This window comes from Cadophora gregata, assembly GCF_030347475.1.
Source record: "Cadophora gregata isolate MNR1 chromosome Unknown scaffold_4, whole genome shotgun sequence".
NCBI lineage: Eukaryota > Fungi > Ascomycota > Leotiomycetes > Helotiales > Ploettnerulaceae > Cadophora > Cadophora gregata.
In genome coordinates, this window is record NW_026695927.1 from 1368285 (window position 1) to 1395665 (window position 27381).

General features: G+C 49.9%; 6 protein-coding genes across 7 annotated transcripts; 1 reads left to right on the forward strand and 5 right to left on the reverse strand.

The window, feature by feature from the left end:
• Nucleotides 1–1220: 1220 nt before the first annotated feature.
• On the reverse strand, nucleotides 1221–6554 carry UBP12 (CSN-associated deubiquitinating enzyme Ubp12; the record flags this gene model as incomplete). Its single annotated transcript, XM_058503832.1, has 6 exons — nucleotides 1221–2041; nucleotides 2092–2806; nucleotides 2896–3468; nucleotides 3523–5675; nucleotides 5747–6453; nucleotides 6547–6554. The coding sequence occupies 6 exons, from the start codon at nucleotides 6552–6554 to the stop codon at nucleotides 1221–1223; spliced, it is 4977 nt and encodes a 1658-aa protein (XP_058360545.1).
• Nucleotides 6555–8561: 2007 nt separating this feature from the next.
• Nucleotides 8562–9944, reverse strand: ONS95_010252 (uncharacterized protein; the record flags this gene model as incomplete). Its single annotated transcript, XM_058503833.1, has 1 exon — nucleotides 8562–9944. One exon carries the CDS (start codon nucleotides 9942–9944, stop codon nucleotides 8562–8564), a length of 1383 nt encoding a protein of 460 aa, XP_058360546.1.
• Nucleotides 9945–10043: 99 nt separating this feature from the next.
• Nucleotides 10044–19648, reverse strand: ACC1 (acetyl-coenzyme-A carboxylase). Its single transcript, XM_058503834.1, has 4 exons — nucleotides 18617–19648; nucleotides 18297–18562; nucleotides 12530–18243; nucleotides 10044–12482 (listed from the first exon to the last, which is right to left on the reverse strand). The coding sequence occupies exons 1-3, from the start codon at nucleotides 18812–18814 to the stop codon at nucleotides 13368–13370; spliced, it is 5340 nt and encodes a 1779-aa protein (XP_058360547.1). The 5' UTR covers nucleotides 18815–19648; the 3' UTR covers nucleotides 10044–12482; nucleotides 12530–13367.
• Nucleotides 19649–20387: 739 nt separating this feature from the next.
• Nucleotides 20388–21086, forward strand: ONS95_010254 (uncharacterized protein; the record flags this gene model as incomplete). Its single annotated transcript, XM_058503835.1, has 1 exon — nucleotides 20388–21086. Exon 1 carries the CDS (start codon nucleotides 20787–20789, stop codon nucleotides 21084–21086), a length of 300 nt encoding a protein of 99 aa, XP_058360548.1. The 5' UTR covers nucleotides 20388–20786.
• NDE1_1 (NADH:ubiquinone oxidoreductase) lies at nucleotides 20863–24015 on the reverse strand. The gene is made up of 2 exons (XM_058503836.1): nucleotides 23406–24015; nucleotides 20863–23339 (listed from the first exon to the last, which is right to left on the reverse strand). Exons 1-2 carry the CDS (start codon nucleotides 23631–23633, stop codon nucleotides 21759–21761), a joined length of 1809 nt encoding a protein of 602 aa, XP_058360549.1. The 5' UTR covers nucleotides 23634–24015; the 3' UTR covers nucleotides 20863–21758.
• Nucleotides 24016–24886: 871 nt separating this feature from the next.
• On the reverse strand, nucleotides 24887–27255 carry ONS95_010256 (uncharacterized protein; the record flags this gene model as incomplete). 2 transcript variants are annotated; one of them, XM_058503838.1, is made up of 7 exons in its annotated part: nucleotides 27165–27254; nucleotides 26701–27052; nucleotides 26589–26649; nucleotides 26363–26511; nucleotides 26208–26291; nucleotides 25798–26160; nucleotides 24887–25740 (listed from the first exon to the last, which is right to left on the reverse strand). In XM_058503838.1, exons 2-7 carry the CDS (start codon nucleotides 26774–26776, stop codon nucleotides 24887–24889), a joined length of 1587 nt encoding a protein of 528 aa, XP_058360551.1. In that variant the 5' UTR covers nucleotides 26777–27052; nucleotides 27165–27254. The 2 variants fall into 2 exon arrangements, with proteins under 2 accessions (XP_058360551.1, XP_058360550.1); XM_058503837.1 differs by adding an exon at nucleotides 27057–27112 and having other exon boundaries at nucleotides 26363–26886; nucleotides 27165–27255.
• Nucleotides 27256–27381: the final 126 nt, after the last annotated feature.

Consider the following 27381-nt stretch of genomic DNA (forward strand, 5'->3'; position numbering starts at 1 on the left):
GTGGACCCTGAACTACCATGCGACGCCACGCCTGCAATCCCCATCTCCAGGCTCCAGCTAAGCAAAAGTACACCAATGCACTGCCAGATCCTTGGTGAAAGCTGGGGATGACCCGGTAAGATTCCAAGCGTTCCCCTCTTAAGCGTCAGATCGAGCTATTACCAGGACAAGGACCAGGACCACTGCATGCGATCTGAGATTTTCCAGCTGTCAGATCGGACTTACCAATCCGTATCCACAAGTAGCAGCTCTTCCAGGATAATTTAGCCATCGCGACCAGAATCGAGATAGAGTTTTCTGTTTTGCTCCACGTACTGGGCGGGGCCGGTTTTATTTTTTATTTTCTTCCATCCATAGAACATCGACCATAAGTGCAAACGGCTGTATTGCAGCGTGGGTCGATCAAGGAGAAGCCGAATCCTCGAGGCCGGTTATACTAATACTGCTCCCCAAATGATTGGTCGTGAGGACGAAGAGTTAGGAAGTGAGTGAGGAGGAGTAGTGAAGTGGAGGAGACAAGGTACCAGCTACTTGAAGAATCCATTTAATGCTATGTTGCTTCTTGATGGCGATCACCGACTCGGCGCTCCAGCGGGTGACGGCGGATGTAGAGCGGGAAGTGTGGAAAGAGCGGGATACCAAGTGGTTGATTTCACTCTGTGTTCAGATACTATTTCATGTGTAAAAGTGCGAAGCTTGTCGCAAGCTATGCGACTTGGCTACCCCAAAGAGCTCTTTTCGATGGTGGGGACAAAATGACCTGAGCTGAAATGGGATATGAAGATAGGCATTTCGGATGTGCTCAGGTCATTTGCCGGAAGTCGGCAAATGAAGAAAGGAGGCTCGCAATTTGCTATATTTTCGAAGCGCTATATAGCGCTCAGGGAACGAACCGAGTATCCTAAAGTCCAGTGATAAGGATCGTGGAATAGTCTAAAGGAATGCTTCTATTTGCATACAGTATCTCTGGTCTAGGATACATCATCGCAATGCACAGATGTCATCGAGTCATCACGCAGGTGATCCCGCCCCATGCGTGCACTCCATAATTCGTGTGGCCTTTTGTTATATACGGAACCATGGCAAGGTAGGCTGACTTGCAGCACACCGGCATGCAATCGCATGTATCATACATCACCCGCCCAAACTCCTTCGTCAATTGCCCAAGCGGGCAAAACATTGCAAAGACAGACCGCCAACATGTCAACACCCCTCAAGTCTCAGTCCATCTTTAGTTCGTCACTATCCTTGAGATGAATTTCCGTTACTGGCTCCTCAATTTCAAGAGGCTCGTCCTCAACTGCAGTTACAGAGTACTCAGGTCTTTGACGATACAGTGAATTAGCACCAAGAGTGTCGTAGATGTCGTGTTGGAGAGCAACAGTATTTGCAATGTCGGTGTCATCCATATCAGGGACAGGGCTTGGATCAATGAATGGCCCGTCATCTCCCTCTGCATCAGCATTGGCAAATTCATTCAAACGTCCGTCAAGTGATGTACGATCTGGGGATGAGCCATGATTGACATCGTCGCTTGCAGCTATTGAGCCTGCTCTTGAATTCTGGTTATAACCTTGACGGTCAAGATTCTTTAGGTTACTGAAGCCATTCTTGCCCCACTCAGATTCGTTATACGCTGGCGGGCGTTCGTCGCGCATGTCGATGCCTTCATCTTCTTCGATACTTGGCTGAAGGGCACCAGAGCCATAGCCAGGCTCAGGGACCTGTGAAAGAGTTGAGGGATCAATTGTCATCATCTGCTCGCCAGGGAAACCAGGAATTTGTTGATGGCGAGCTGCTCCTACTCCGATCAAAGCGCTCGACGACCCATTTAGGGAGGAGTTTCCGACGAGGCCCTTGCCTTCCCCCGAATCAGAAGCATCGTCATCAGAGCCCTGAGACAAGTCGTTGTCAAAATCTCGTACTATCTGCGCAATTCTTGGCCCACCAAGTGGAATATCTGATCTTCGTCGGTAGAAGAGTAGATATGCACTGGACGAAACAATTCTGGACAAATCCTTTTGCTTCGCAACAGAACCGTCTACACGCTATTAGTAAGTGATTTGTCGAAAGAGAAACTAGTTTCCTTACCATTGTACTCATACCACTCGTTGTCCCTATAATTCTTTGCGAAGGCAGTGTAGTGGCCACCTCCAAGTCCTCCCCAGTGGTCGTCGACAGCAAAGAGGTCATAGAGCTCCTGTTTGCCATCTTCGGTCTCGATAACCCGTGAGCTGAGGTCCAAGCCATCAATAGGAAAGTCGACCAGGACATCCAATTTGTCTCGGCGCCATCCACTTGAGCTAAAACGCTTGAGGTGCATAATGAGAATGTCGGGTGACTTCCATAACTCGAACTTCTTGCTGGCGCGTTTGTGCTCCTTGCATCGAGGACAATACCAGGTATCCATTTCAGAAAGGATTTCTTCTTTCCCAAACTCGTCAAGGCAATCGTCTAGCGTGATACCATTTTTTCTCCGAAGCGAACGCGATGCTTGAAGGGCTTCCAATTCTGCATCTTTTAGAATCCTTGGGCTGTCCCAGGTTGCCATACCTCGCAGGTCATCAAGGTTCTCGCCGGCGAATAATGCTTCCCACGCTTCAGTGTACCAATCCACCACTATCATGTCACCGAGACGCACAAGAGGTCCGTTGTCGGGAGCATCTTGGTCGACTTCCTCGTGAGATGGGAATCTGCGTTCCGGCCGATTGCCCTTCTTTGAGTAAGTTTTAATTCGATTATTGTGACGCCTATTGTGACCTACGCTGACCCCAGACTTTGGTGCAGCCGGCCGGACAGGAAGAATCTAGTCTTCGGTCAAAAAACTTTGCATTTCTTGCGAATGGAGTGATGAATTCTGTTTGGGAGATGTCAATGGGACATTGCAAAACTTACTTGGGGTGCCACCGCAGGAATGTTATCATCATCCTCTTCGCTCGATTCGTCATTCATTCGTGTTGGCACATTTATACCATTGCTACTCTCCGAACCTGTTGGACTACCCGCAGCATCGGAATCATCGATTGAATCACTATCTTGACGCTGAATTCGTGAAGAAAGGCTAGGGTAAGTTTTCTCGTCGTCCACAGTTGACCATCCAGTGGGAATCATCTCCTTGCCATTTGAGAAGTAGGATAGCTTGAATAGATTCTGTAGAGATGGCTCGAGATGAGACCCGAGAGTCATGAATGCAGGCCGGCGCTTGTTAAAAGTTTCGAGAGGGTAAGGATTTGCTGCAGCTTCTTTCATTGTCACGTCAACAAGCTCATCTTCGCCATCAATGGAGTTGGCAACGACTTTACTGTCTCCTGAGGAATCAGCATCAGAGCCTGTTGTAAGTACGATATCTGCATCAATCCCATCGGCAGCATTGGCTTCGACATCGTGGTCATCGAGAAAATCTTTGTGGGTTGTCAAGTTGGCTATCTTCTCGAGAATCTTACGTTGAATTGTGTCCATGTCCCGAGCCTAATGCAAATATGTCAGCCGAATTGAGGTAGGGAAAGGAGATTGGTAACGTACCTCATCCGGTGTGAGCATGATACAAAGCGGAACCCCAGTCAACTCCCAAGGTTTCTTTGGTGAGAATCTGTTTTGACCATCTTTTGGTTTGGGACGGCGATGAAACACGGGAACAAGCATGTGCTCAGCGATTTCATCATCCCAATCCGGAACCTCGTCTTCTTCAGAGTCGTTGTTTATGGAGTACTTGCCACTCTTCTTCTTCGCCTTGCGCGGAGGGGGCCAGTTGGTAGGCTTGTTTTCCAACTCATATACTGCAACGGTATCATTTTGAGTGATCTCCTCCGATGCTACATTAAAGTCACTGTAGTGCTTATACCACTTGGACTTGAACTCTTCAACCATGAATAAGCGTTCTGCAGGTACACCTACACGCTTCGAAATGAACTCTTTCAAGCCTAAGATGCTTGCATTCTTGTCAATATCGACAGAAATGACGACAGGCTTGTCGTAGAGTGGATAGAAGCAGACGTTGTGATGCCAGGAGCTATGGATAGGTAATTGGAGTGTCAAATTGTTGAATGGGTCAAATGTGATGCTGACTTTAGAACACGTCGGGCAGACAAGTGTTGATTTGTACATCCCGGTGAATAAATCTGCAATTACCGAGTCGTCGCGCTTCTTGGTAATATCCCAAACCTTTGCAGCCATCTCTCGAATGGCCTCGGGGTTGTTGACCATTTCGTCAGTCGAATCTGGCTTCTCGATATATGGCTTCTTCTTTACTCGACTCAAATCTTCTTGAAGGCCGTCGAGGAGAAATCCCAGAAACTCCTGTGAGTCCTGCTGGCCATACCCAGCGAATTGGGCTCGCCATTTACCAATGGTGGCTTTGAAGTTTCGAGGAGCAATGCAATTTGGTGTTGGCTCTCTATAAATTTCATGCAACAATCTCTCGTATGCGGTTGCGACTTCTCCATTATTGCCCAGTGCATTGTCTGAATTTAATTCCATCATGGCACAACCTGACAAGAAATACTTGGTAAGCTCCTCCACACTGCGGACACATTGCAATGCAGAATTCATGTAGCACGTATTTCCAAGGTTGCTCAGACCGACAGTTCCTTGCGTTCTGCTCGACTTTTGTGCTCGCCCTCGAGTTATAGGGCCGGATGGCGTTGGACTACTGCGGCCGCTGTTGGATTGACTGTTGGATCCATTCATATTGAAACCTGTCGTGCGAGTCAAGGATGTAGATACTGCCTTCGATTGTGAAGGATTAAAGCCTGTCAAAAATGTGCCTTTCTTGACTTCTTCTTCCAATACTATGTTCTGATCAGCGGCAAGGCCGCACAAGGCAAGATTCATGCTCCCGTTGTAGTTCAAATTGGCCGAGTGATCCGGCTCGGGAAGTAGATCTCTCTGAACAGGTTTCTGTAGTTTGAAGAATGTGGGTACATCAAGGAGGAGCTTTGTCCAAGAGTCTTGAGGATTGCGTGGGTCCAAAATAGACACATCACCATTGACTGGTGAGCCAGGTCTCGATGAAGGAGGCGTAGCTGTGTTTGCTACTGCAGCAGTGGGCTCCGCAGCAGGCTGTAGTCTTGGAACAGTCCAAACCCGCACCTTGGTCTTCAATTCGATTTGTGCTGACTTCTTAACCAGCCTGAGAAAGTCGACATATTTCGTGGAAGTGCTGAGCACAAACACAGGAGCACTAGGATTTTCAATTTTGAGTTTCTGTGAAAGTAAGATAGGACTTCCCTGCTTATGCAAGCGGTGGATAGTGAAGACCGGGGGGTTGAATTCAAACAAGAAGTTTGGTTCAGCTCCCGGTTGGCTTGTATTGTGGGCGAATCTTTCGATGGGTAGCGATCCCGGCATCAGACCGTACCACTCTACTATGAGTCCCCAAGAATCCGGGCCGAAAAGCATGAAGTCGCCCATGCCAACTCCAGGCTTGAGCTGAACGAAGTCCTGGCCGGTGTAATCTTTGATAATTTGTTGGACAATGTCTGAATTGTCAATTGGTCCGACTTCCCCGTCAGGTTCAACTTTACTCTTCTTTCTGGCTTCTGTGCCTCGAGAAGTAACCTTCTCCATCCAACGAGTCGATACCAGGAACGCATTCTTTCCCTCTGTGAGCTTCTCTTGTCTCCAAGCTTCGATCATGGAAGTGATAGTAGTAATTTGCCAGTCAATGGATGGTACGTCTGTGGTAATTAGTCAGTGTCTGTGGACACGAAAGAGGCCAAGATCTTGAACAGCAATAGCAAACACTCACTGGACTTTGCGGAATCCTCACTTGTCTGTCCTTGCCCATCCTTTGAGCTAGCTGCCCGATCCACCTGATTCTCGTTTCTCAGCATATCAACTGACCGTGCTCTGTTCCTAGAAGGCTGGGTATCGTTCGCAGTCTCTGGAGGATCCGACTCTGGGACCATGATCATATCAACATCATCCTTTTGACTTGAAAACCCCTCAGCCTCCAAATCCGATGCTCGTCGTTTCAAAGGCGATGATGACCGTTGTGGAAGATCTGCGGCACCTCCCATGATAGCCCTGTGCGAGAAGTGACGAATGGGAGACTGTCCTCTGGCGTCCTGGTCGTTGGGTGCGAGGGAAGAATTTCTTGCAACGTCTGGATCCCCACCTCTCTCGCCTTCCAGCGAGAGACTGGCGTAGGCTGCACTTGGAGAGCTCGCCGCCGAGGATATGTTGTCGACGGCTCCCAGTGAAACGGAGGTCTGTAGGTGCGATGGTATGTGTGGTGGCAGGGCTGTATCAGGAGGGGAGGGGATTTCGAATCGTGGAACTTCGTTGGCCTGTGATTCTGAATCTTCAACGGAACTCAGTGGGACGTCGGGGTTGTTATCGGTCTGCGGCGAGAGCTTTCTTTTCTTTGTGGAAGACGTCGTGCCGATGAGCTGCCTTTGCAGCTCTGAATCGCGCGTTGGGGGGGTGGAGGGGGAGGCAAAGAGCACGAAAGAACTGGAAGGTTCCTGGGTATCGTGGTGGAGTTGACGATGGCGAGGCTGCAGGAACAAACAGACTGCGGGCGATTAGGACAAGGGCCGTGGGGACTGCAACATCGAGGCCGCTGAGCAGTAAATCGAGGGTGTGATGGTGCGGCCGTGGAGGGGGAGGGGGAGGGGGGTTCGAAAGTGGTGTTGGACTCGAAGTTGACGGCGAGGGTGTGGTGTTGAGTTGAGTTGGAGTTGGGTTGGGTTGGGTTGAAGAGGCAGGGCAGGGCAGGATATCAATTATTGCAGCGTTCGGTTCTGCTCAGTTTCTGTTCTGTTTTCGCCAGCCGGGCGGGCCAAGGCCAGGGCAGAGAAGGGAGACGAAGAGGGAGCGGGAGAGGGAGCGGGAGAGGGAGCGGGAGAGGGAGCGGGAGAGGGAGCGGAAGAGGGAGAGGAAGGGTGCAGTGCGGGTCGAGCGCAAATCCCGGGGTCTTGGCAGTAGAATAGCGACGGGACGCCTGATGAGGGAGGACTCGGTAGGGTATAGAGGCACGATACGGTGCCTGGGGGCCTCGCTTTGCCTGGCCTTACAGTACGGAAGGCAGGGCAGGGCAGGGCAGGGCTGGTCGCTGCTCCACTACAGTACAACCAAACATAGACGCGGCCACTAACTTCGTAAAGGTGCCTATGCCAATACAATATCAATCACCACTGAGGTACTGGCACAATCTGTCGAGCTCAGAAAGCTGCCTTACTATGACGTGAATCCGGATCGAGTGAATGCTAGGGATGGATTGTTTGAGAGGATATCTATCAATTTTCGTGCACATGCTCCAGCCTCGAGCTGAATCATCCCACGCTCCGAAATCTGTTTCCGCTGTCTTTCGCACTTGAAATCACTCTTGTCTTTGTCTTGCATAGATTGTGGGTAATTCTGACAGCATATTATACGACTTCCACTTACTTCTGGTATTGTTTACATTTTCCCGACATGTGAAATAAACATGGATTTTACCGCGTGCATTTTTTGCATAGCATTTTCATTGCCAAGCCATTCCAAGGCACATGCTCCATTGCTGCCATTTCATGTTATATATCTCTCCTACACGAGATGATATGTAGACGATTGTTATGAGAAAATTCGTGCTGCTCCGATCGGGTCCTGAGCAGCATCGCGAGCTCCTTGCCCTAACTCAACGATGCCAAAACCACTCCCCATCATGCTGTACAAAATTTCCACAGAGCCTTGTGTTCTTTGGCGCAGTACAGCAATAGCCTACTTTTTGATCCCACACGTTGTGCGATGTTTCAAGGAAGCAGATCCGTCGGGCAACGTATCTCTCTTTTAGCATACGTGTCCGATTGATGCGCATACCACTTTGAAATGGGGTTTGGGCTGTTTTTGTTGGTGTGAACTCGTCCAGCCGTAGAGTAGTCACCACTATGTCAGCAGTATAACAACTATTTTGTCACAGGTCAAGTCGGTTCGGTGAATATGACTTCCATGTGGGTGTCCAGAAGAACACTCTCTTGATTAAGACATGTTCATTCGATTATTCAGCATCAGTACGATCCGGATTTGCTCCTGTCAAAGAATGCAAGAATAAGCAATAGATGGGATAGATTTTCTCATTCTGAATTGTCCATTTATCTTCTTATCTCAGAGCAGTTACCAAAGAAATGAATTGTTTCATCCATCTCGTTCCGCCCCATGTTTCCACCCATTCTGTAAACATAAAAAGACTCTTCGCCATGCTCATCAATGAATGGTCATGCCTTTGTCGCACCAGCATACAAGCTTGTAGCAAATGCCTAGTGCACATCTAACATGCTCTTGGGTATCTTCTCATAGCATCAAGCCGTGGCACCTCTGTCTTCAGAGTGAATCATTCATCTCGTTCTGCTAATCAGAGACGCGCGAATACACGCCGGGACATTATGCATATCCTTTTCTTCCTCCAGCGTCGTTTTGTTGCATTATTTATTCAAATCTTTGGGTGTTGCCTCTTCTCGTTGTTATTTGTTTTGTTCGTTAGCAAACAAGTGGCGTGCCGACGATGCTGGAATAGGTAACTCTCGCCTCGCATGCGCCAACACCAAGACTGAGAGTTTCCCAAACAAAACCAAGCCTAAGTACTAACTATATACATCAATCTCACTCCTCTCCGACAGCGCCCTCTCTGTCTCGGGAAATACCCCACTACTAGCTCTGGTGCTATGCAGAACACCGCTACGTTCGTTATCAACACCATTCCGACCCTCAACATCTAGCCCAGCCTTCCTGTCCATCTCTATATCTATATCACCACTGCTACGGCTCTCCTCCGCCAATTCCTCAACCGCATGACCAGTTTCTGCATTACCCTCACTCCACCCTCTCTCCACTCTCTCCTCAAACATCTTACTCCCCGAACTATCCGACCTCGCACCACTCCTCTGCACGGCAATAACCGGTAATCCCAGCCTGTCCGCCTCTGCTCTCCGACTAGCCTCCCTCTCCATCTCAGCCTGACTTCTCAGAGCCTCATGATAAAGCGGCATACTACTGTGCCTCGCCAACGCTGGTCTATCGCTCCCAAGTCTGTCTATACTCGGTCTAGGCTCAAATATAGGGGCATAATCAACACCAGCCGTAGCTGCTTCCGAAGGGGAAGTCTCGACGCTACTCCTAGGGCCCTTCTTCTTCCCCTTCGGCGTTGGACTATGTGTCGCACTCGGACGTCTCCCAAAAAGATTCATACTTGGCAAGCCAAGTGCAGTGAAATATCTAAATGCTGGTCTCCTAGGGGACAGCATAGGAGCCTCGACGGGCGCCGATAAACTCCTAAAGAACATTCTCCGGGGTGTACTAACAGTTGGACCTGGTATTGCTCCAGCAGCTGCACCAACAGTCAACCCCGCCGCCAATGCCCTCCTACTACTATCCGCTGTACCACCCCTTGGACCCATGCTCGGACTAGTCTCTCTCATGTGACTCGGCGGCAAAATCGGCGCGGACGCACTACCCGTGAAGTTCAACCCCCCAGCAGTGAAATTTGGCCCAGGTCGAGGAGCAAGTGATGTAAAAGGTGGACTTTCGTCATCTGAGTCCGAATGCTTCCTCCGGCGACGTATGTAGAGGATCAAGATTGCGAATATTACAGCGATGAGTAGGAGGGAGAGCGTGCCGAGGATGAGCGAGACAGTGATGTTGGTACGCGAGAGTGAGGCATTTGACCGGAGGAGTGAGGATTGGCCAGCTATTTCTGAAGTTGCGGCTGGGTTTAGGATGGCGGTGATGGAGAGGGAGAGTGTGGTTGATATTTCAGTCACAGTAGAGATGACATTTGTGGATATATTTGTCATTGTGACCCTTGTGATGCTTGTTGGCTGTATTGTGACAAGCGAGGTGACAGTTGTAGAACTTGGGGGTGGAAATGGAAGTATGACTGTAAAATCTGTAGGCTTTGGTGGTAGGGTGGATGTAGATACTCCTGAAGAGACTGAAGTTGGGATTGGTATTGGTATTGGTGGTGACATGGTAGTCGGGAGGCCAGGGGCGGGAGGGAGTGGTTGTGGCGTAACAGTTGAAAATGGCCAACCACCCCCTCCGGGCGGTATGAGACTGCCAAATGACATCCAATGATTTGTATCGTTATTAATCTGTTCCGTTCTTCTCTCAAGCTGATGTACTTGAAGCTTTCAACCTGTGGCAAGCAAAACGGCCTCTTGATAGCATATGATGTGATAAAGAAAAAGTAACAATCGATCAATGAACTCTGCAATTCGCCACGAGATTAAGCTTGCCAGTAGCAGTATAAGGAATTGAGTGTTCGTCAAAAGAATGTGTTGCCCAGCATGTCCAGAGGCGGCGAGGTAACAGGCGCGGATCTCATAGACCAAAATCTCTCCAGTTGTCCGTAGGTATACTCTCCGTGAGGTGCGGACAAAGTCGAACTGAACCGGAATCTGAATAGAACTTAACGAACAATACCAAGTGTTCTGTTCGATGAGGGAATAGGTACAGAAAGCCAGACATACAAAAGCCGGCAAAATATGCTCAGGCGAAATTGAACAAGTGGGCAACCCCAAAGAACGAATGAACGATACAGCGGCATGCAAGCGTTAAGCATCAAACCAGAAGTGAGAAATAAGAAGAGAGACAGTAATCATTAGGGCCCATGAAGGGTAAATGTCAAGGAGAAAGCACAATAACTTCCATACTAACGAACGAACCCGGGAACCTTCTCGGGACGAACTCGGCAGGATATCCGAAAGGCAAGGGTAAGGAAAGAAATATAGTATTGCATTATGCCGGTATCATCTGATATCATAGCTGATATATCCATAACGGCCGCTGCTCAGCCAAGGAAGCAAACGACTCAATGTCCAAGGCCGACGACTGACTTCAGTCTGTAGCAGGGGAGGTAGGATACAGGCGCGGGGCTTCGTCATTACAAAGACCCTAGACTTACTTATAGCCCAGGATGGATAGTTAATCCCTGAATCCAGTCGCCATAAAGCAGCACAAGTAACTCTAGTCTGTCCTTGGCCCTCCCGATCAGTCAGTCATGTTGTAACACATACCCCACCTACCCACAAGCCCACCTTGCTTCAACCCCTCAAATCCCAAGCCATTCGTGCTACATCCCATGGTTTAAGCGCCACAGGCGAAGTGCTCCTCGCTCACCTGTCTTCATCGTCAGTAGACAAACAGCCGCAGACGACACTACCTGTGTCACCGCTGTGGTGTCCCTGAAACCTTCCCAGCTAACCATCTAAAGCAGCTCACAGAGGCCACCACGCCGTCGAGTAGTCATCGTCCAACGCTCGAAGTCCACATCACGCATGGGTTTGGAGCGACAACACTTCCAACACACGTAGATGGGCACAGCTCGTACAGGTAGGTATTGTGCCACCACGTGACGTTCATCCGAGCTCCCTCAGATCGTCGTCAGGGGCCGCCGCTGAGACACCCATCCGGCGATCCCAGCACTTGGAGACATCAAGCGCCGGAGAAAGTAGATGAGATGGACTGGATCGGACGGTATCGCATGGTCCAGGAGCGCCAGTTGAGATTGAAGATTACCTGACTGAGGGAAGCCTGGTATCAAGTTCTTCGGAGTTACCTTGTGCCAGCCTCCAGGTCTCGTTCCCATGCTGACCTCACTTATTCCACAATGTGTTCCAGCCGAGGAAGCACACCAGGAGTGCGAACTGATACTAATATGCATTGCTTTCTTCTAGACGCCGATAATAATGTCCCGCAATTTACAAATGTTTGAATGCAATCAATGTACACGCTTAACGCAAGTCCCAGCAACCCTTTCCTTCCTGGCATAGAAAAAATATAGACCCATCTGATCATGCCTGGCTCAAAAATCTCAAGGCCTCCTCCCTCTCATTAGCAGGTAGCATGCTGAGCACTTGTTGCACACCCTTCAAGCCACCCTTGCTGTTTCCTCTCAACAAGCTGGCAACATCAAAAGCAACACCTTCCGTCTTCAAGGATTCAACCTTCTCGTGGACAGTCTTTCTGTTCTCCTCATACCACATGGCAACTTCGCGGTCCGCGTGTGAGAACTTAGGAATACCAGTCCAGGCTGCGAGAGTCTCGAGATTGCGTGCTCGTGACGCGAGTGGGTTCTTGGAGGCAGATGCCATGCGCTTCAGGATGTACTCTTCATTCACACGACGGCGAACACGCCAGTAGAAGAACCTTCTTGACTCCCTCCACACTAGAGATTGTCTAATAACATCCTTGGCCTTCATTCGGCCAGCACGATCGTGGAGGTCGGCGAATTGCAGGGAGACTTGCATGTAAACTGGAAGGAGCAATTGCTCACGGGCAGTAGCCTTGACCTTGACATCGGAGATTTGGTCTGGTGTCAAGGACTTGTCCGCCAATTGCTTGCGAAGCGCGCCGTACTCGGGATCCAAACGGGCCATGGTCTCGAGCTGCTTGTCTCTGCGGTATTTGATGTTCACGATACCCTCTGGCTCCAAGACACCACCACGAGCATCCTCATCAGCATACATTTCCATAAACTCTGGGTTGATCGTAGGATCGACGACGACCTGAAACAGTTAGTAAAGCCCAACATGAACATGTGCAGATGACTTACCCATGAACCACCACGCAGTTCTCCGAATGGCGGGATGTAGACAAAGATTGGCTGCTCGTACTTGACAAGAGCATCGACGATGTAAGATCCGTATTTTAGGACCTCGTTGTACATATCGCGTTGTCCACCCGAGAAACCCCTCCAGTTGGCCAAGATCATCAATGGCAATTGCTCACCATTATTGAAGTCTTTGATGGCTTGTGCAGTCTTGAATGCAGAGTTCGGGTACCAAACTCCACCAGCCTCGTTCGTAATTTGTTCCATCGAATCCGGATTTGCGGGATCGGCAGGAGTGACATTCTCAACCGAGCGGGTCTCAACCGCAATCACACCCATGGGGATGCCGCCAAGTCGTGCACGGCCAACAACCACGGTCTTCGCCCAGCCACCGAGAGTTTCAACAAATGAGTCCTTGTCGAAGAGACCAGGCAGGAATCCCTCGTCATCGTCCTTACCAGCAATCAACCATCTCACGTCGTATGGTTGCTTGGGTGGAGGAGTGTAGACGATATCGCGATCCCAAGAGTCAACGGCTGGTCCGATTGGCAATGGACTGTTTCTCTTATCAGGGACGTAGGCCATCCACTCAACAATCTTGGAGACACCCTCGAAATCATCATTGGCAGTCATGTGTGACACACCGTTCTTGTACATGATCTGAGTGCCACCAAGTTGCAAGTTGGACGTATAAACTTCACGACCAAGCAGCTTGTTAATGGCTGGGGCACCGGTCAAGATGATTGGCTGGCCTTCGATTTGGATGGCTCTCTGTCCAAGACGCACCAGATAGGCACCAATACCTGTAGAAATTAGTAAGATATTCGTGACTACTGGAGACCTACATACCGACTGATCGACATGTGACCAAAGTAATGGTGAAGATGTCCTCGTAAGCTCTGCTAGTTGCACCAGCAATTAAACCAGAACCCTTCAAGCACTCAACTCCAAGGCCATCCTCGGCACCAACGATGGTAATGATCTTGTGTCTCACTTCGCCATCCTCGGTGACCTCCTCGGTGATGACGTCCTTGCTCTTGCCGTCCTCGAATCGCTTCTTAGCATCAGCCTTCAAGTACAGGTACTTGAAGCCGGCCTCTGGCTTCTCGGGGTTGTTCCATGCAATGTTGAAGTGAGGTATCAACTCCTCAGCCATGCCGATACGAGCACCAGAGTTAGCAGACAGGTAGATACGGGGGATACCAAGTTTCCTCGCAAGCTCTGTACACTTGTTGAAGAATTGATCTTCCTTGGGTCCGAAACTACCAATCTTGAAAGTGATGTCGTTGGCAACAATGACAAACTTTCGGCCACGGGGATACTCTGGAGTTCTAGCAGTAACAATCCATCCAACCATTCCGTGAGTGTTGGTACCAGGCTCACGGAAGACTTCGGCGAGGTTGTCTTTGTCATCCAGTACAAGCTCGCTATAGTCAATGCACTCGCCAGTTGGTGGTTGCTTGTCTGCCAATGATGCGTGCTTGCTGACAGCCTTAACCCAACTAGTTTGAATGGCTTGTCTGAAGAGTTCAGGGAAATCGTAGACGTATTGAGTACCCATGATGTGAGCCTTGTATCTCTTTGGTTGCAACCACTCCTTGGTAGGATATGGAGTGGATACGGGTCGCAGGTGCATAGAACCGACTTTGGTGGTGCCTCCGATGCTTTGGAAGACCCAATCACCGCCCTTCTCAGATTTACGCTCAGCGTACATCTCAACCTGAATGACATATCCAGAGGTATTGGTGATGACAACACGCAGTGGATATGGCATACCGGTAGTGGGCTCCGTGCAGATGATGCGGATCTCTGCAGCAGTAACGCGGAGACGCCAGAGACGGCGGCCGAAGCGTTCCAAGAAGCCACCAAGAGCCTTCTCAACCTCGGGAGGTTGTAGAGGGAAGACCGGAGAGAAGTTGATGAAGATATGGTTAAGATCAGAATTATTGTTACCAATGATCTCTAAAGCATCGAGAAGGTCGTTCATCAGTCTATCGGATTCCGAGATGAGGTACTCCGCAGTGGGGATCTCATCTCGAAGTCTACCAGGTCGGACGACGGCGCGGGTGAAATAACGCTTGTCTCCCTCGACATCCTTGCCAGTCGCCTCATAAATGTGAATGTTGCGATTCTCAGTGAAGACGGGCTTGATTCTGAATTTAGATAGTCTCCCAAGTTCCAGTTGGAAAGCCAAAGCAGGCTCAATATGGCGAATGCTCTGGTCCTCCTCGTACTCGGGGCCACGGAAAGTGTAGTAGCCTGGATACGATCCGTCCTTATGGCCGCATATGAATGTGAGTCGACGGATGCGGCGTGCCAGAAGCTCCTCCTTGTACTCCTTTACAATGAGGTTGATTCTGGCAATGGTCTCGTTGTCGTCGAGACTCTCAGAATCCCGGACAGCAACATTACAGACAGCGGTAAGCTCATCCTCTGTAGCGATTGGTGGCAGAGTCTTACGCTTGCCATTAAGATCTGGCATCAATCCACTTGCTGCTGACTTCTTGCTCTTACCGGCGCTTGGGAATACCTCCAGGGCACGCAGCAGGTACTCTTCGGCCTCATCCAGATATTGCACTGGAACAATGACACCCTTTCTGGTCGGCTCGTTATCGGTCTTGTTGACAAGGTAAGACATGTCGCTGATGGAGCTGACACGCTTGAATGGGTTACCACTCTCGTAGGATGGTGTTGCTGGGGTTGAAGGGGCTGACGATTGAATGGGCATGCCGAATTCCGAAGCACCAACCTTTCGGAGAACGAAATCCCATGACACAATGAACGGGGGCTCGGCTGAGTCGTTGTGATACTCAATCTTCTTCAGTGAGTAAGCACGGTATGCTCGTCTGATGTAGACTTCAAGAGCGGCGAGAGAAACCCATGGATCCTGGTAACCGAAGAAGATGGGCAAAACATCAAAGACGGTATACTTAGAATCAACGACCTCCTTGAGAACCTCCAAATCAGGCTCTCGGTGCTCCCATCCAGTCTCGCCATATCGTGATTCTACGACAGATGATCGAAGAATGTGCTCCATCTGGGCAGCGCGCTCCTCCAGAGACGGCATAGCACATTGGATTAGAAGCTCACGGGCCTTTAGCGCTACTTTTGCGGTCTGTCTGCTCTCAAGCTCGGTGAGTTTCCGGAGAGCTGGGCGGAAGTATTTTGCAACATTGCCAGCGCTCGGCTTGTTGGGCTTGTACTCGTCGAGAATGGCAAGAATCAAATTGTTCTTAGCTCCAATTCTGCTATGAGAAAGAACGATTTGAACAACTTTGAAGCTATCATCCTTGTTCTCGTCTCTAAGCTTTAAGATGACCTCTTCATCACGGGATTGGCGACCCGAAAACAGCTTCTCGACTGAAACGTACTGCTCCAAAAGACCAGAGAATACGTCAAACTCGTGGACTTTCTGGCCCTCGGCATATCGGTCAAGGACTTCAGTCAAAGGCAGAAGAGTAGTCTTCAGAGTTTCGACATCGCTGGGAGCAACGCTCTCCTCCAAGAACTTGGAGAATGCCTTGGACAAATTCTTTGCTGGAAACTCGCCTTTGCGAACACGCGCGCGATCAACGATTTGAGTGAAGGTTGCATCGAGGCGTTGAGGCATTCTTGCGTGGAGAGCGGAGAATTGAGCGTTCCACTCGCCATATGGCAAATCTGGGTCCCGGAGGACCTCGATGAGCTCTTTGAGGGTAGACGCCATGATGACTTGGTTGTCGAAGCCGTTGAGGATGTTTGCAAGGACGCTGTGGAGGAGGAGGAATCGTTGGGCGGGCTTGGTACCAACGACTTGTGGCGGTCCAAGATCTGGGAGGTGACCAAGGAAGGGTTGAGCAGACTGGACTCTCGAGGGGTCATCAAGAGCAAGTATACCAATAATGTCACCAGCCTCCAAAGTAGCCCCTGGTTGTTTGATGAATTGCACAATACCATCTTCTCCAGCAATAAGAGGCATGTACATCTTCATGACCTCCACTTCAGCGAATGCTTGACCAGCCTTGATATGCTCTCCATTGTCGACTGTGAACTTGACAAGCTTTCCTGGAGATGGAGTACGAAGTTGTGTTGGGTCGTTCTCTTGCTCAAGCAAGCAAGTCTTGCTGTCAACACTCAATCGAGTGGCTCCAACTTCCTCCTTCCAGTATAAATTGTGGCTTCTGCCGCTAAGGAGAACCAAGAGGCCTCCATCACTCAAGGCGCGAACGCCCACTGAGCATTTCGAGCCGTTAATGAACAGGTGGTAGCTGTCTAAGCTCGATCGAGTGGCGGTGAATTTGTATCTGTGACCATCGTAAATGAAATCGATGGGAAAGACAGTCTTCAGAATGTCCTTGGCTGGAACTTGGCCTTTCTCTAAGCTGTTTCTGTACTCAGAAATGCAGGCCTCGCTTGCGATGTGAGCTTTGCAGACAGCACCGCAAACAACGGCCAGCATAGGATCTGGTCGCTCCGCAGTCAACTTGTTCGAGATGAGCTCATCGAGCCATCCGGTAGTAATCGTGTTGCCTTCGAATGCAGGGGTCTCCAGAAGCTTGATCAGGTACTCGACTGTTGTTCGGAAATCTCCGCGAATACTCAATTCCTTCAGAGCAACAACCATGTGCTTCCGCGATGCTGATCTGTTCTCGCCATAGGCGAAAATGTGACCGAATTGACTGTCGGAGAAACTGTGAATGCCACCAGCAGTTCCTACAGAGAAATAACCCCATACGTTGGAGCTGCTCCTGAAGTTTAGCTCGTGCATCGTACCGCTGGAAGGCTTGAACCCCTCTCCTGGGTCTTCGGAAGTGATACGGCACGCAGTGGTGTGACCCTTTGGTTTTGGGCGACGCTGCGTAAGAGAGCTATTCTCCTTTGAAAAGTCGAAGTCGATCTCGCTCGAGGTTTGCGGATCGGCTCCATACAATAATCTGATGTCGCGAATTCTGTGCAGAGGAAGTCCCATCGCAATTTGCAGTTGCGCAGCAGGCAGATTGACACCACTGACCATTTCAGTGGTTGGATGCTCGACTTGCAATCTGGGGTTAAGTTCCAAAAAGTAGAATTTGTCGTCGGAGTGCGAGTAGAGGTATTCGACGGTACCAGCCGAAACGTATCCCACAAGACGACCGAGGCGGACAGCAGCCTTCTCCATTGCCTGGAAAGTTTCGGGCTTTGCGATTGTGACTGGTGCTTCTTCGATAATCTTTTGATGTCTGCGTTGGACAGAGCAATCTCTGCCAAAGAGCGAGATGTTGTTCCCGTACTCGTCGGCAAGCAGTTGTACCTCCAGATGTCTAGCATTTCCGGCCAGCTTCATGATGAAGATGGGAGATCCCGGAATTTCGCTGGCAGCGGCTTTGTAGAGGGCTTCGAAGCCTTGCTCGGTTTCGGCCTTCCGGATACCTTTTCCACCACCGCCTTCAGATGCCTTGATCATGACAGGGAAGCCAATTTGCTTCGCCTTCTCGAGACCTTCTTGCCATGACTGAACACAACCCTTCATATAGACATCATCCTCGACTGTGACGATGCCGTCCTCAGCAACATCCACCTGGTCAACTCCAGTTCCGGACCATGGAATGCAAGGAACCTTGGCGTGTTGTGCCACAATCGTAGAGGAAATCTTGTCACCGAGAGATCGCATGGCCGAGCCAGGAGGGCCAATAAATACGATCTTTTTTGGTGAAGCTGCCAATGATTCTGGCAATTTTGGATTTTCTGAAGCATGGCCCCTATTCATGAATCAGTAAGTCAACATCTCACGAGAGATCACGAGTAAACATACCATCCAGCCCAAACTGCGTGAACGTTCATACGCTCAGCAACATCTACAATCAACTCTACATTTGCGTAGTTATTATTATTCGTTCCTCCAGGGACCTCAACATACTGGTCTGCCATCCGGATATAATCTGCGTTTGCTTGCAGATCCTCTGGCGTAGCCATGACCGTGAATTGAATAGCTCTTTCGTCGCCAAAAGTCTCGTAGGCCCATTTTCGTACGGATCGGATCTCCTTGACTGCAGCAATACCATTATTGGCAATCAAGACCTGAACAGTTGGTTAGTCGAGCTATTGATGGTTTGGTCCGGTTGGGATACGCACGTTGGTGATGACCGTGTGGCCATCGTGAGATGCTACAAAGTCCTTGACCGGACCCGGAGCAGCGTTTTCCAGCTTGTTCCCACCGATGAAGTGGTCTGCCAGCTTGTGTTTGGCCGCATATGAAGTTGAGCCGTTCATGATGGGGACGGTGCCGTTTGTAGCCTTGACACCAGCCCCTTTGCCATTGACTGCCGCCATTGCGCAGGAATCAATGCTCGTGGAGGACGAGCGGAGAGAGTGAGGTCGCCAGTGGAAGTGCGGGCAGATACAGTATCCCAGAATTGTATAAAGTGAATTGCTGGCTTGGCCCTGCGGTTATATCTATCCCTCTCGAGAATAGGATTCGGGGCTGAGAAGCTGGTGGTTGTTCAAAGTCGCCGAATCTGAGATTGGCGCCGAATTAGATACCTCGACGAGAGGAGGCTGTGGGGGTATCAACGACAAGAGGCAGAATTGAAAGTTACGGGAGGAAGCAAAACACTCGGCGGAGAGAATGAAGATTTCTTGATTGAGGAGAAGGGGAAGAGGAGTAGGAGGAGGAGGGGGTGCTTGGAATGTAGTAGTAGTAGTTGCAGTTGTGGTTGCACACGGAAGGAAGATGCGGAGGTGGGTTTATGAAATAATCTGTTTCCCTCCTTCCAGCTCGCTGGCCATATGTGCTTCAGGTCCTTCCAATTCAACAGGCCGGCCCTTGCTCTGGCTCTGGGCTGCCGGGGAGGCCATTTCTCGTCTCTCACCCTCACCCCTGCGTTTCGTCACGTCTCCCAATGGAAAGCACAGCAAAGCAAACCAAAAGCCCGAATGCCCCAAACCAAAAGACCAAACCAAACCTTGAGCTCCCAAGCTCTCTCCGCTTTCCTCAACAGCCACTGCTGGCCGGCCGCCAATTCGGTGGGCGACCAGGCGACCCAACGAACTCCAGCCGCCCATGCCCGATTCGGCGTAGCCCGGATGTTCATTGCGGTCCAACAGATTGGCTTTCGAGACACCAGACCAGCGAGGCAAGACAGCACACAGACACAGACACAGACACAGGCAGTCGGAGACGATCTTGAGCTGCACCAGTCCCCAGCAAACATTTATCTACCTAGGTAAGGTAGCTCGTAGGTAGGTAGGTACCTTATGCATCGATCGGACGTGTCTACTGTAGTGTAGGTAGCAGTGAAGCTGTAGGCTGGCTTAAGATCTCGTCCAAGCCGACGGATGAAGCCGGATCGAGGAAAGACTTCGATACTTGCAGTGCCTACTTATTTTACCTTACCTTACCTTACCTTACCTTGCCTTGCCTTATCTATCGGCATATTTTATTGTGTTGTCCTGAGTGCACCCCTCACTTGTTGAGTCTCAGGGTAGGTAGTGTCTGACCTTACTTCGTTACCTAGGGACAGGCAGGACAGAAGAATGGCAGCGGGCTATTTCTCGTTGCTGGCCTGCGCTTGCACGCCAGATCGTAAATTACTTATACTCCCTTCCTACAGTACAGTGCAGTGAAGTACCTACGAGCTACGAGTACCTACACGAGTACTACTCCTGTCCATGGCCGGACTCCATGACGCAGTTGTCTGCACAACCTACCTACGTATAATAATAATCCCAGTCGCGGCCGGCATCCCATGATTCCCATCCCAAGCGTGGCTGGCGGCTTCCATTCCGCCTCGAGGCTCTTCCCTTCCCCAACATGTCGGGATGGGACAGGGTGGGATCCACTCTGCCCGAATGCTGAGATCCAGCACTTCAAGGTCCACGTTCCATTGAACCATCCTAAGTTTTGTCTTGAGTTTCGATCTCCAACGTAACGTAATTCATACCCTTCATCCGGACGCCCTTTTCTTTTGGCTCTCTCCTCGGCTTACTCGTACTCTGCCTGTGTTTGAGTGTATTGATCATCGAGGGATTGGCCCAAGTCTTAAATATAGTCGCTTTCCCATCACTGTCTCCAGCCGGTACTTAGTTTTTACCAGCTCCTTCAACAGCCCTCACGCCGTGCTCACGATGCTTGATCCATACCAACTAGGTACTCTATGTCAAAATTGCAACTATTTCATGGCATTGAACCTTGTCGGCCACATGTCCTCTCCTCTACTTGCCTCCTACCGAAGTAAACAGATGTCATTAAGATTAAGTACAGTGCAAAATCCCTCCGGGCCTAACTGCATTCCATGGTGTAATCATGTCTCTGACCACGACGTATCGGGCTGCGAGAGCAGCCCATGGCATGGCTGACTGGCACTCTGTCGATTTCATCCCTATGGCAGAATACTCTATGTGGTACGGTATCTACCTTGAGTTGAGGACTGTTTACGGAGGTCCGGCTGAGCTCACTCACCCGGCCCTCCTTCGCTTCGGCGGGTTTTGGTGGCCTGCAGATACAAGCATCATTATCATCCTAAATCCTCACCTACTGCACGGTATGCTTCTAAAAACAGCACAGCCATCTGTGCCACGAATTTCCCCAGTCGATCTGTTGTAATGTAGTCGTGTCGTAGGCCGGGTTTGACTACTATATATGCTTATGGGTATGGCTTCTCTTTCCGTGAGCACGGCGAACTCTGGAAGTGGCCTCGCTTCGGGCTTCGGCTGGCTGCAGACGCTAAGATCGTTATTGATTAGAAGTAAACAGCACCGCACTTCTTGAACATTGCCCGTATGGACGTCTAGCATAGGGCTGAAGTGGAGACTTGGAAGGCGAAGAGGTTTTCTCGAGAGAGAAATATGATGGAATAAGATCATTCGAGACGAAGTGTCGTCATGCTTCATGTCTCTTCTACGGACTTCACTGAGCATCAGATCACGGAAAATAAGTCGGAGACATGGCCTAAATCTCAGCATCAAACGTTCTCTTCGTTCAGAATTAGCTTCGTCTTAGCTATCAGTCAAGCGGTAGTACCCCAGCCAGCCTAATCATTTAAACAATGCAGTGGCAGCCCTCCAACTCCATCGATTCATCCTCCTTACATCCTACAAATGCACTGCACCTAATAATCCCGCATTGCATAACATAGGTACGTAGAAGAAACGACAAAACGCCAGTTGCACCAATGCTCAAGCCACAAATAGACATTCCCACCCCATCATAACATCGTATACAGGTCGTGTGTAGTGCAAGCAAAAGAATTCAGTAAACAACTAGCCTAGCCCCTGGTTAATATGTCTCTCCCACACCAGAAAGCTTCCTCGGTCGACCAGGAGGCTTCATTCCACTTTCGGCTTTGTCTCCATCTCTTGACGCTGGTCCTCCACTTGTTGTCCTTCTGGGTAAGGCTGTCATGCCAAGCGGGCCGCTTTTTCGTCTGGCTAGACCAGGTGGGCCAGGGATGGCACTGCTTTCCAGGTCTCCTTTGCCGTATGTATTCCTTCGACTAGGAGTTGCAAAATCCAGCTCTCGAGACTCATCAAGGTCGATGTGTGATACGCTCTGCGAATGTCCGTGGCCGTGAGATGCTCCATAATTACCACCAATGCTAGATCTTGGTCTCCGAGATTCGGCAATCGTGGACTGGGAATAGTGTCCCAGCGGCGTGCGAGCCCCTGACATTGACGTGCGGCTCACAGGACGTGCAATTTCGGTCCGACTCACAGGGCGATCCGGCCGAACGTAGCTGCTAGCACTCGCTCGGCTACTGGGCCTACTGTCGGTGTTTTCACGACTCGGGAGTGGACCGAAGGACAATCTGCTGATTCCTGATGTAGATAGTCTTGCAACGTGCTTCGTCGACGACTGGGGCGTATCTTCTGGAGCAATAGACGAGTTGCTTATCGTGCTTCCGCCAGTTCGCTTCCTACTTCTTATCGTAACACTAGAGGGCATGTAGTTCTGCCCCAAAGCCGAACCATTTCGAGGAGATGCTCGAGGTGGGGTATTGACTGGTGCGGGCAACTTAGATCTCGCAGAATGCACACGTTGTTCCAGCCTCTGCATCTGCGCTGTGAGACTCCGAATGTGGGTGAGCGATGTTGAACTAGGCAGACCTCGGGTGGCTGGTGCCTTCGTTTTGGCATTTCGAATTACAGCAGGAGTTGCGTTTCGCATGCGGGTGGAAATGGATGGTGCTGTGGGTGGGGGCCCTCTAGAGCTTCGCAGATTACCTGAGGGGTATCGCGCTGCAGGTTTGGGCGTAGTGCTTGAGTCACCAGAGGGGAGCTTTATTTTGCTCTTCGGTGGATTCATAGGAGTCTTGAGCATTCGTTTCGCTGAACCAGAAGCATCTGAAATAGGTGGGGATGGAGGGGTCAGTGTGTCGGATACAGTATCGGCCGTTGAAATCGATTTCGTGTCCGGTGGAGTCGTGATCATGGGTGAAGATGCAGTAGATGTTGGAGAGTCTCCCGGAGAAGGAGAGTTTGGCGCAGTGATATCGGTGGCGATATTTGGGACATGTCGTTTCCGGAGCTTGTCTTGCATTATCTCTGCTTCTATCCTGAGATCCGCTAGCTCATCTCGAAGGCGCTGGGTTTCGATTCGCAGATTCTCTCTCTCCTGCTCTCCAACTTTGATCTCCTCCTCCATCATAACGGCCCTTTCGATCGCAACATTGTATTTTGACTCCAGATCCTCTAACGATGATGAAGTGTTCCGAGCTTGCCTCTCGAAATCGTCATTTTGAACCTCGATGTCGCGTAATTTTAGTTGTAGTGTTCGGTTGGTATCTCGAAGAGTGGTGATTTCCTTCTGGAGGGCATTCTGCACCATGTTCGCCTCGGTTTTGGACTGCTTGTATTTGGACTGCAAAGTACCGTTAGATCGAGGACAGAAGAAGGCGCATCAATTGAAGCCAAGTAATAAGCATACCTTCCATTCCTCAACCTCAAATCCCAAGCTCTCAGCCTTCTCCTGCAGCAACCGCTCCCTCTTCTCGGCAGCCTCAACATCCTTCTCTAGCTCGGCTTCCAGCTCTTGACTGGAGGCCTGGAATTCCGCTAATTCATGCTCAAGCTGTTCGTATTGCGATTTGTAATATGCGAGCGCGCTCTCTGGGGTGGACAGATCTGTCGGCGGGGACGAAGGTGGCTCATCCATGGACGGCGACGGTGGTGTTTACCGTGTGGTTGCTAGCTGTGCGCAAGCTGGCATCTGTGAGGTTTTCCAGCCTCCAATATACCTCTGAGGTCGTCAAGCTTCTCCTGCTACCCGTAGACACGCTCAGATGATGCCCCTTCAAGATCTTATGCTGGTGGAGCGGTGTGCTTCCTTCGAATATGCTGCAGGTCCGCGCGCTTGATTGTCGTGCTTGGTTGCCCGTGATGTAAGTTGAGCGATCGGTCGGTCGTTGTTTGATGAAGGAAACTGCTGCAATCGGAAGTGATGCAATACAATAGGTCTGTTCTCGCACTGGTTTTACTGTCCTGTTAACTGAATCTCCCTCGATGCCGGAGGGTGTTGTTGCTGGTCGTCGTCGTCGTTTGGAGTGGTGTTGATTTAGGGAGGCTATCGTTGTTGAAGTTCACTCTCTAGCGCAGGGGTCGGCCAGATTGGGTCGGTGCAGCAACGAGTGCATGTGCAACTCATCTCTTCCGCTTGCAGTCGCCTACGTCAAAACGAGGAGTCCAGCAGCCTTCTCATCCCTCCTCCTGGATCAACTCACTCTACCAGTCAATTACGTGTCTAATTGGTTCCATGACCCATGTGCCTGTATGTTTCATGCGCTACGGTAAAAGACATCTTCCTGCACGCCTGCAGGTTCTTGGTCGGGTCCAAACTAAGGGGGCGGTCGGGACCAATTTTTCATTATCACGTATATTGACTGTCAACGTTTCGATATAGGATTGTTTTGGAAACTCATACTCTGCTTCGCCGAGACCACACTGGAAATGAACTTTTTGGGCAAGCGACACTCTTCGAAACGATCACATGTGGCACGAAACGTAACTCGCGACGCAATCGACTTTGAAATCAATCAAATGCATTGCCGAACTCCTTCTAAATAAACGCCTGGCTTTTTCACAGAATTGTTGTTCAGAAGCATAATCAGATACAAGAGACATCCATGAGTTAGGATGATCCTGGGAGAGCAAGTGAGCTGTCATCGAAACCAAACATGGGGTACATCCTTGCTTCTATCCTTTTCTCCGCAGGAAAGGCTCCCGGTAGCATCACGTTTGTTATGGACCAGTAGACACTTTCCGGAAAGGCGTAGGTGTCTTAGCACGTTGTAGTACTCAATGTCGTTGCTGAATCCCAGGCTTGCTAAAGAGGTTGGAAGATACATCAGCAGGGTTTCTCTTCGAGAAGCTCAGCCATCTCTCCCTGATAGGACAATTCATAGTCCTGTGTTAAAGCGAGGACTTCTTCTCCTCACTCCCCTCGCCCTGCTCACATTCCACTACATGGCTCCCAGCATCCGCTACACCCTCAAGATGGATCTCAGGTCCTGAAAACTGCTTCTTTGCCGTCGTGAACCACGTTAGAGCAGCGATGAACATGATGACCCCAACCGCCGCAGAAGTATAGTTCATATTCTCGCTGTTGACCGGATATACAGATGGGAAGTTGAATGTGATACATGCGAAGAGCAGGTAAGTGAGGCCAACAGCATTCAACGTTAGCGATACAACTGGTTTCATTGCCCATGGACCTGAGAGCTGTCTATGCGTTCCGTTGAAGTAGGAAATCAGGCGGACCAGCAGAGGCATGGCATATGAAAGGTAAAAGCCCTCTGTGCCGATAGCGATGATTGTATTGAAACCAGTGACAGTGCCAAAGTATATACTGCAGAGCGCCATTTGAACGAGGGCTCCAAGGGCGATTGCAACGACCGGCATTTGATGCTTAGGTTCGATTCTTCTAATGAAGGAGGAGAATGGCAAGCCTTCGTCGCGAGCAAAGGCATATAGAGATCGAGCCCCCTCGGCAAGCAGACCATTGGCGGCACCGATGTCGATGATTACCATCATAGAGGCCAGGAAGCAGGATCCAACATTGCTATCAGTGGAATCGAAGTAGATCTGGATGAGCGGGGACATAGTTGGCGTCGAGGCCACCTCGTCAATATCTCCAATGCAGAAGCATACTGCGATCAGAAAGATAAATCCAGTGACGGCGCCAAGGTACACGGATAGGAGAATGGCTCTTGGGGCTTGCTTGCTAGCATTCTTGATCTCTTCTGTCATATGCGCTGGGGCATCGTCTGGTAGGCAGGTCAGTTAACGGAGAAGAGTATGTGGTCATCGATACAGCAACTTACAGCAACACATCCCAAATGCAGGTTGTAAGATACCAATAATACCAGCCATCGAAGTACCGAATCCGGTGAAGTTCTGAAAATCCTTGAAGACAAAGGATGCTGATTGTTTGTTTTTATTGCTAGCGAGAATTGTAGTAACGGTAACAATAAAAGCGACAATGTTGAACACTAGAAACCCTTTCGACAATTTATCCAAGACTTTCGACCCCCATAGATTCATGGAAGCTGCAAATAAGGTGACAGTCCAGGCCACTAGGACGGTGTGCCATCGTTCGATCACGTAGCTTGGGTTGATCAAATTCGCCTGTCCTAGGATGAAGTTGGCGCAGATGAAGCTGTTCGTAGCTCCAATTGCTAATAAACCTGTTTCTAGTCAGAAAAATTAGAGGATAAATGGACGCATCAATTACCTATAATCATGAACCATCCTGTCAGATAAGAGAGTTGCCTTCGGATACCATTTGGTGCCAAGATAAACACCCAGCTGTACTGGCCTGGTAATTTGTATCAGTTTTGAGTTTCGTTATCCTCCACGAATGGCGAAGGTGTTTGGCATATCACTCACCTCCAGCAACAGGATATTCCGAGCACATCTCTGCCATCGAGTAGGCGACACAAAGTGTAACGCAACATATCCCCAACCAACCCCAAATCATTACAGGAGGTCCACCGGCGTTAACTCCCGTGACGAGTACCCCTCCCAAGGCGCTCCAGCTGTGAATTCCCATTAGCATTCCAACTTTGCCACGTTCTCTGTCGTAGATCGTCGGTTGTACGCAACCGCAACATACCATGTAACTATAGAAAACGAGAATCCAATCATTCCAATTAATCCAAAGGAACGTTTAAGCTCTGCCAAAGACCGTCATTAACGCCATATGTCCTCCCAAAGTCCATACGTACCGAGTTGGTAGCCCATGTGTTCAAGAGTCGTATCCTCGGCATCTGGAGAAATTGCTTTAGTCTCGGGGTCTGCCATCGTAAGAGTCGGGACAGTAATTGATGAGCTTGATAACCTCCTACTTGCAGAATACTAAAAAAGTAGGGGAAAGGTGCAAAGCGAGACGTCGAGCATATTTGAATAGATAGCTGATGATTACGATCAGTAGCAAGTCACAAATCTAGGAATTCTGGCTTATCGGATCGACACAAGGCAGCAGATATGTATGCATGCACCTTTGGGAAGCTTGCATGCAGGAAAGCTTGTGCGGAGACTGGCCTATCAAAGCGAGTAGATGAGCATATTATCAAAAACCTACCTACGTTAGATTAGAGGTTTTCTACAGAAAACGAAGGTGGGAGCTTTGCCCATGCGCTAAGTGTGATTAATGTGAACCTGACACTCATCCAGATGTTACAGAACATACAATTAGTTATTGCCTGCGGCACGTGGAGCTGCAAAGCACAAACACCTCGATGCTTCAAAATTTGCCAGATGAACATTAGACCTGTGAGAGTGATTGTTATTGTTAAGAATGGGGTTCCCGCAGAAGTGGGAGGCTCCCAATCCTCCCTTACTGTAACAGAAACCCTAGCTTATCGCTTCTTCTCCCCACTCATATCTGCCACTTGAAGCTGACGTTG

What these genes read in the sequence shown, in the direction of transcription:
- ACC1 (XM_058503834.1), bottom strand. Translation starts at nt 18,814, where the DNA reads ATGGCGGCAGTCAATGGCAAAGGGGCTGGTGTCAAGGCTACAAACGGC. An exon ending in GCCACACGGTCATCACCAAC is followed by an intron (nt 18,563 to 18,616) that starts GTGCGTATCCCA and finishes CCAACTGTTCAG; the next exon opens with GTCTTGATTGCCAATAATGG. An exon ending in CACGCAGTTTGGGCTGGATG is followed by an intron (nt 18,244 to 18,296) that starts GTATGTTTACTC and finishes ATTCATGAATAG; the next exon opens with GGGCCATGCTTCAGAAAATC.
- NDE1_1 (XM_058503836.1), bottom strand. Translation starts at nt 23,633, where the DNA reads ATGGATGAGCCACCTTCGTCCCCGCCGACAGATCTGTCCACCCCAGAG. An exon ending in TTGAGGTTGAGGAATGGAAG is followed by an intron (nt 23,340 to 23,405) that starts GTATGCTTATTA and finishes GGTACTTTGCAG; the next exon opens with TCCAAATACAAGCAGTCCAA.